The sequence below is a fragment of the Elgaria multicarinata genome, chromosome 23 (assembly GCF_023053635.1).
Source record: "Elgaria multicarinata webbii isolate HBS135686 ecotype San Diego chromosome 23, rElgMul1.1.pri, whole genome shotgun sequence".
Classification (NCBI taxonomy): Eukaryota; Metazoa; Chordata; class Lepidosauria; order Squamata; family Anguidae; genus Elgaria; species Elgaria multicarinata.
The window spans coordinates 9,789,427-9,798,037 of NC_086193.1; the positions used below are offsets into that span (position 1 = coordinate 9,789,427).

General features: G+C 49.5%; 1 protein-coding gene across 1 annotated transcript; it reads left to right on the forward strand.

The window, feature by feature from the left end:
* Positions 1-6,935: 6,935 nt before the first annotated feature.
* On the forward strand, positions 6,936-8,282 carry LOC134412968 (heat shock protein 30C-like). The gene has a single exon (XM_063146965.1). The coding sequence runs from the start codon at positions 7,235-7,237 to the stop codon at positions 7,853-7,855; it is 621 nt and encodes a 206-aa protein (XP_063003035.1). The 5' UTR covers positions 6,936-7,234; the 3' UTR covers positions 7,856-8,282.
* The last annotated feature ends 329 nt before the right edge of the window (positions 8,283-8,611 follow it).

Genomic DNA, 8,611 nt, shown 5'->3' on the forward strand with positions numbered 1-8,611 from the left:
CGACTTTCCTGGCTGAGATGTTACGAAAGCGCAACGTTGCTTTAGACTAGGGCCGGTTCTCTGCTTTCTCCCCTGCGTCCGCCCGCCTTGCCCTTTGACTACTGTGTCATCGTGAAATGTCTGCCATTTTGAAATTTTGCAATAAAGCCTTATTTTTCATATTGGTATCCGGCCCCTTTTCTGCGTCTTTTCCCCCAAAGCGGCTGGACGGAGCTGCGGTCCAGAAAATTCAGTCCAGGGCATCTCCACAGCGCACTCGGCTAGAAAGCCACAGCCCTGCTTGGGTCATGGGTGTGTGGTTCTTCCCCCAGCGGGCAGCCCTGCGAGGTAGGCCAGGCACAGAGGGATCAAACCAGAGCCCACATGGCTGATGTGGGGGATTCAACTTTGTGCCTCCTGTAAGGAGGGCAGACTCCATGTTAGGCATTATTAGAAAAGGAATCGAGAATCAAACTGCCAGGATCATACTGCCTTTATACAAATCTAGGGTGTGACCACACTTGGAATACTGTGTACAGTTCTGGTCCCACCACCTAAAAAAGGATATCATAGAGCTGGAAAAAGTGCAGAAAAGGGCAACTCAAATGATCAAGGGGCTGGAGCATTTCCCCTATGAGGGAAGGTTACAACAGCTGGGATTGTTTAGCTTGGGAAAAAAGGAGGCATGATTAGAGGTGTACAAAATGTTGCCTGGTGTGGAGAACGTGGACAGGGTGACATTTTTCTCCCTCTCTCAAAATACTAGAGCCCAACGGGGGTCATCCCATGAAGCTGGTGGGTGGGAGATTCGGAACAGATCAAAGGAAGGGACTTCTTCACACAGCACGGAGTTAAACTGTGGAACTCACTGCTACAAGATGTAATGATGGCTGCCAGTTTGGATGGCTTTAAAAGAGGGTTGGATCAATTCCTGGAGAAGGCGATCCATGGCTACTAGCCCTGATGGCTATGTGCTGCCTCCACTATCAGAGGAAGAACATAGAGGAAATTGTATTTCTGTTCCCCTCCCTGCATGCAGATGGGGGCCTTAAAAGCCCTATTAACCGGGCACCCATGAGCGGTGGGAGGGGGAGGAACATGATTTCCAGAAGGCTGGAGAAAAATACATGCTTTCCCCAGAATTGGTGAAATCACATTCCCCCCTCTTTAATGCAAGGGGGGAAGGCAAAGCATTCTGGGACCTCCAGAAAGTGCATAATTCTCCCCTCCCCCCATGCTAATGGCGTGCAGGGGAATTGTGCAATTTCCGCCAGTGCCCCACGAGTTCTTTATTCCCTAGTGCTGTGTGTTCTTTTCTATCACACTGAATGAGAATGGTCAGGGGGGGAAATAATGGGAGAAATTTTTGACACTTCGAGTTTGTATGTTTTTCACGTTGCATCACATACTTTGAGCGGTCCATTTTTCGAAGCCGCCCAGAGTCCGGAGTGATGCAGAAATGCAAATAATAATAATGACAAATCAATACCTTGCAACCGACCAGACATAATGGTCATAGACAAAAAAATAAAAACACACCTACCTCATTGATGTAGCAATACCGAATGACAAAAATATTGTTGAAAAGGAAGAGGAAAATATACACCACTGATCATGGAAACCAAAAAACTAGGCCACCAGGAAAAGGTCACAATTATTCCATTAGTCACTGGCATCACATCAAAAAACTATACAGAAAACCTTCAGAAACAGGGCCTACCAAAATACATCCACTCCAACATCCAGAAAGCAGTCATACTTCAAACAGGCTCAATTGTCAGGAAATTCCTGAATCTGCAGAAGACAGCATGACTTGGCAAAGCCCATCATGTCCGTCTAGAAAAACCTCCATGAGCGATAAATAATAATAATAATAATAATAATAATAATAATAATAACTGTTTTGGTTTATAGCACAGCTGGAATGGCATTTGACGCAGCATTTCTCTGTGACTTGGAAGAGATCAACTTGACAGGTGTTGCAGAAACGCCTTAGAGGGATCCGTTCTTCGGAGAGGGGGCGGAGATTTCGGTGACTCTCAGCCCGCTGTGTCAACATCCATTTGAGGAACGCTGGACAGCTGTCATCAGTCACCCCATGTCCTACATGCATGCTACAAATACTCCGAGTTCACTGAGCTATGAACTACAGTTACGCTTGACCTCCCCATCTTTGCTGGGAATTCACCCGGTACCCGGAAGTAAATTCCACACCCGGTTGGACTATTTTATTTATTAAAACATTTGTATCCCGCCCTATAGCTCTAAGATCTCAGGGCAGCGTACAACTAAAATTATACCACACTATAAAACAAGAAAACATAACCAAATCAAACCATTAATCAAACTAAAGCCAGTCTAGAATTTAAAAGCAGTAAAACCAATTAAAACAGAACAATGTGCAAGCTTGGTGAATTTAGACTACAAATCCCATTGTCCCTGACTGCAGGCTGGGGATCATGGGGGTTGTGGCCCAAGAGGTCTGCAAGGCGACAGGTCGCACAATGCTGCGGTTGAAAAGTGTGTGTGTTTTTTCTCAAAATATTTTCATTTAGAAGGGTTTATCGTTTCAACTAGGGCTTTCTCTGTGGTGGCACCCCGTTGTGGAATGACCTCCCCTAGGAGGCCTGACTGGCACCAGCACTGGGTTCATTTCAGTGGTTGCCCTTTTTGCGGTTTATTTATTTATTTATTACATTTCTATACCGCCCAATAGCTGGAGCTCTATATCATTGTATAGAATCATAGACTAGCAGAGTTGGAAGGGGCCAACAAGGCCATCGAGTTCAACCCCCTGCTCAATGCAGGAATCCACCTTCAAGCATCCCTGACAGATGGTTGTCCAGCTTGAATACCTCTAGAGTGGGAGAGCCCACCACCTCCATAAGTAACTGGTTCCATTGTTGTACTGCTCTAACAGTCAGGAAGTTTTTCCTGACATCCATACGGAATCTGGCTTCCTGTAACTTGAGCCCAGTATTCCGTGTCCTGCACTCTAATTCATGCAGAATAATATAATCCCGGTTATGCTCAAGGTTATAAAGATTAATTTCTGGGCAGATGTACTTTATTTATTTATTTATTTATTTATTGCATTTCTATACCGCCCAATAGCCGAAGCTCTCTGGGCAGTTTACAAAATTAAGACAATCCAAGTATAAAACAACAGTATAAAACCATAATATAAAATATTTATTATTTATTTATTTATTACATTTCTATACCGCCCAATAGCCGGAGCTCTCTGGGCGGTTCACAAAAATTAAAACCATTCAAAGTGTAAAACAACAGTATAAAACCATAATATAAAATACAATATAAAAGCTCAACCAGATAAAAAGAGCAGCAATGCAAAAATACAAATTTAAAACACCAAGTTAAAATTTATTTATAGACTGTTAAAACGCTGGGAGAATAAAAAGGTCTTCACCTGGCGTCTAAAAGAATATAAAGTAGGTGCCAAGCGAACCTCCTTAGGGAGCTCATTCCACAGCCAGCGTGCCACAGCAGAGAAGGCCCTGCTCCTGGAAGCCATCTGCCTCCCTTCCTTTGGCAGGGGCTCACGGAGAAGGACCCCTGAGGATGATGTTAGGGTCCAGGCAGGTAAATAGAAAAGGAAAAACGTGTCTTAAATGAGCCATGTAACAGCTTTTAAATCTTGGGAGGCCTCAACAGGAGCATAAACACTCGTTTTATCAAAAGCTATATGTACTTTTATCTTTTAAAATATGTTATTACCTCCATTTTAGAATTTTTCAAAGTAACGTTTTAAGGTTCAGGGATTTATTGTTTGTTTTTCACATATGTGTGAAACAGTCTGAAGACAGATTCAATCAACTTTTTGGATTGAGAGAAGTGAAGCCCATCATGCAACTCTGCGCTGTGCGAAGAAGACCTGCATCAATAGAAGTATCTCTTCCAAATCGCGTGAGGTCCTGGTTCCTCTCTATTCAGACCTGGTTAGGCCTCATCTTGAGTATTGCGTCCAGTTCTGGGCTCCACACTTCAAGAAGACAAGCTGGAGCGTGTTCAGAGGAGGGCAACCAGGATGATCAGGGGTCTGGAAACAAAGCCTTATGAAGAGAGACTGAAAGAACTGGGCATGTTTAGCCTGGGGAAGACTGAGGGGAGACATGATAGCACTCTTGAAATACTTCAAAGGTTGTCACACAGAGGAGGGCCAGGATCTCTTCTCGATCCTCCCAGAGTGCAGGACACGGAATAATGGGCTCAAATGACAGGAAACCAGATTCCAGATGGACAGCAGGAAAAACGTCCTGACTGTTAGAGCAGTACGACAATGGGACCAGTTACCTAGGGAGGTTGTGGGCTCTCCCACACTCGAGGCCTTCAAGGGGCAGCTGGACAACCATCTGTCAGGGATGCTTGAAGGTGGATTCCTGCACTGAACAGGGGGTTGGACTCGATGGCCTTATAGGCCCCTTCCAACTCTACTATTCTATGATTCTATGATCTTCCTCTCATCTCTCCTTAACCTCCCACGGCTATCTTCATGGGATGACCCCACTGCGTTCTAATATTATGACACAGAGATGGATCTGGTCTCCAAATGTTCTTCCTTGGAGTGTCTTCAAGTCTCGGGTCGAGTGACGTGGCCTGGAGGTTCACCGTCAGCAGCTGCCGCTCTCTGGGCTCGGACAGCTCCGTCTTCTATTTCGGTTTGAATGAGGCCGAACGGCCCTCCTAATTATAAACCAGCCGCAGGCCGAAGCAGTGAGCGCAGAGGTAAACATTGCGGGAGCGTTGTCTCATGATGCCCGTTCGGGCGACTGAGTAACGGTAACGCGGTGTCTCCGCACTGAGTTGAACACAGCTTTCGGCAGGGGAGCATCAAGGCGAAAATATTCTAAGAAGGCAAGGACCTGAATAAAAGGCGGACCATTTCCAGAGGAGGCCAGTCTCAGCCTACAGAGACAGGACACACCGGTCTTGGCTGCTGAGAAGAGAACCGGTCAGCTTTCCTTCCCAACAGAAATGCTGTGCCGACTGCATCTCGCCGCTCCCCTGCGAAGGACCCGGGCGTTGTGGCCGAGGGCTGGCTTGCTCTTCGAAGAACTTGAACGAGAGATGGACACTCTGTGGGACCTCCTGGGCGAAGACTGGCGGCCTGCAGCCAACGGCGGTGCAAGGAGCCGCGAGACACTGCACAGTTCCGCAGTGGCGAACTCCGGAAGCCCGTTTGCGGTGACTCAAGACATGGCTGGGTTTGATCCTAAGGAGCTGGTGGTGACACTTATCGGGGAGAAGGTGGTGCTGACGGGCAAGAAGGCCACTCAGACCCCCGACGGCCCCTTCCGTTATGAGCTGTTCCGGAGGGAGTGGGACGTTCCGGAGAGCGTCGACCGGGAACAGCTGAGGTGCTCCATCTCCAGCGAGGGACAGCTGCGCATCGAAGCGCCGGCGTCCGGACCAGCCACAAGGACGGTGCCCATTGATGTCAACGGAGCAGGAAACGCTGCCCATCCGGAACTGACAGTCACAGGACACAGCCGGGCTCAGGGTTGAAAGTGAGACCAGATTCAAGAGACTCTTTAGGGGCAATAAAAATAAAAAACTTTATTTTGCTTGAAACTACGTCTCCTGCTGATGAATACTTTAAATACAGACTCCTCCTCCCGATGGAGAGTCCATTGGCAGATATAGGGGCTGTCTAGATGCTCTGGAAGGCATAGGGTAGCTCCAAATCCATCCTGCATCGGTTATATGACACAGCACCAATTTGGAGCCACCCCGGGGCAAAGACACGAAGACCCGCAGCAGAAAAGTTGGGGACTTCCCCCAACGTTTCCTGCCCAAGCGAGGTCAGTGAGGGTCTCCCCCATCTGTCCTCGCTTGGGGGCGTTTCTGGGCAAAAGGCAACCTTTTGTAGGTCAGCTGATGCCGGGGGGGGAGGGGGCGGGCCCGGCGAGATTTTAAGGACTTTAAATATTTTTTTTCCTGTTCGGCCGCTTGGTGGTGTTTGGGGGAGGAGAGAGAGAATCACCCTCTATGTATTTTGGAAGCAGGCCCAGATTTGTGAATGATGCAACGAGGTGTAAGAAATTCCAGCAGCATCTGCCAACACCCGGGATCTTTTGTGCGATTGACTTTTGTAGCATGGGAGTTTTGAAACTTGAGAAGGGCGCTCGGAAAATTTCGAAGGGGGCTTTTGCTTCCCCGGCCTTTGGTCGGGGGGGGGGGGAAAAAGGAGACAAAATTACAGTTTTACATCTCTCCTCTTTTTTCGAGACATTACAGGTTTGCGGGTCTCGCTTGGGTGTGGCCCCGTTGGAAGGAGGACGTTGGGGTTTTCTTAGCCGTTTGTAATATTTGTGTCGATTTGCAAATCTGTAAGTTGAGCCTAGGTTGAAAGGCCTCTAATAAAGCTGAGTTTACTGGCAGGAAGGGTTTTAAGCAAAAAAAAACAAAAAAAAACAAACCCGTAGGAATATTTGGTATTTTGTTCCTGAGCACCAGTGGAATGCAGCACCTCCGATGCCAGTAAGGTGGCGAATCCGCTCCGGATTTCAGTCAGAAACTCCTTTAGAGTTCTGACTGAGAACGAGGCCTGCTCTTGTCAGCTAAAGCCTGTTAAATTCTCCCCACTGTGTTAGGCTACACAGGTCTCTTAGCAGCATTCAGGAACTCTGTGAAGTCCGTATTTCTGCTCACTAACGAACGCACTACATAGGGACGGAGGTAGGCTTTGCAAAGCAGGCCTTGCTGATAACATTTTTATCCATCCTTTGCCCCACATACACACACCCTTGATCAAAAGTGCCGTGGGTTTGGATTGCTTCTGGCAACCATACGGAGCGTTATCTTTGGCCAGAAGCCGGTGGGAGCCTGCCCAGGCGGCTAGTCCCGTGACGGTGACGAATGAGATTTTTTTTGCTAGAGGCTGCTAGAAAGCCGAAGAATTCCTTTTCGTTGCCCTGTGAAGGTGGTTTGAGGAGGAACCGAGAAAGGAACTGTTTGCAGGAGCTGGTTTCTTCAGGGGTGGGAGGTAGCCATCCCCCACCCCAAACTGGCTCTCGCTGTTTCTGGAACACTCTCCCTCCTTCCAGGCCTGTTTGCAAAGCTCTTTCCAGCCGTTGCGTCATTTCTGAACCCGAGCCAAGGACTTCCCCTCTGCTCTATTTATGGGCAGGCGAAGGCGGGCCTCCAGAGTTATAAAAACAGCTGCGTCTCCAAAGCAGGCCAGAAAGACACCGAGGCGAAGGAAGATCGCTCCTCTCGGCTGTACTGTGTTGCCATGGCGAGCTACTCCCGTTTGCTGCTACGGATGCTCCCGCTACGGCGTTGGGCCCTGCCGGGCCTCGGCCCCGTGTGGCTCGGCGAACCACAGCCGGCCTGCCGGGTCCTGTGGCCCTGCGGCCGCAGCCTCATGGACCGGGTGGCGAACGACATGGAGAAACAGTTCCAAGAGATGGAGGAGAAGATGACCCGGGCCTTCTTCCAGGCCTTGCCGGCCTTGACGTGGGACCGCGAAGGCCGGACGGAAGCGTGTGGGGACGGCGTCGCCCGGGACCAACCGGATGGGAAGTACCGCTTCTCAGTGGACGTGGCCGGCTTCACGCCCGAAGAGATGGAGGTGAAGCTGGACGGCCGGAGAGTGACGGTGACGGTGAAGCGGCGAAGGGAGAGCGGAAGCAAGGAGAGTGGCTACTGGCGGGAGCGTCAAGAGTTGCGCCGGGAGACCCTCCTGCCACCGGACGTGGACCTCCACGGTGTCACCTGCTCTTTAGCTTCTGACGGGCAGCTGTGCATTGAGGCGCCACGCCTGGCCTTCGCGTCGACCACGGGAAAAGCCATCCCCATCGATGTGAAGCCGGATGCCCAGGAGACACCCGACGGGGAGAAACCAAGCGCCTGAGACTGTGGATGCAGTGGCCACCCGCCCAACCCCTGTGAGAACGAGTTACGCTCTGCTGCCACGTAGAAAGACATCTCCGTGGCTGATGGGCCCTTCCGTCTCTTTCCACGCACCTGTCGGAGGCCTACCTGGACGCTGACCTTACTGTCATTCTTTCTGTGCAATAAAACTTTGATATTTCCCCACACACACTTGGTTGGATTCCTGCTTGGCGTGTTGAAAGCGTGTGTGTGCGTGTGCATTCGACTCTACCCGAAAAACGGAACGTCGAATGGTTGAATTGCGGCCGCAGCCTGGGAAGTGCAAGAGACGGATGCCAACTAAAACAGGCGACAAAACCAGGCACCGTGTAACATAAGAACGCTTCTTAAATCAAACCAATAAATAAATAAAGGGTGTGCTGGCAGTTCCCCCCTCCCCTTCCCAATTTGGAATTAAGAGTTGACGTGTTCTTGAGATGAAAAGCCAGGCATCAGCTGGCTCTGAGGCTTGGTGAGGGCAACAGGTCGGGCACCCGCCCACAGGGAAGTTGGACATTCTGAGGGCCAAATTCCATTTTGAAGACAGCATTCCTGTGGTGGGCAGAGCCAAAGGCCAAGATTTTGATTTAAAGCTCCCACGGCAAATAATTTGGGTCTTAGGAGAGGTATTTCAATCTTTTAGGGGGGGGAGGAGAAATTGTACAAAACCTGGGAAACCTCCAAATAGTCGGGGGGGGGGAGGTGGGGTCAGTCTGGAAAGCCAGCTTTGAGGTTC

Coding starts and splice junctions, on each gene's coding strand:
- LOC134412968 (XM_063146965.1), top strand. CDS start 7,235: ATGGCGAGCTACTCCCGTTTGCTGCTACGGATGCTCCCGCTACGGCGT.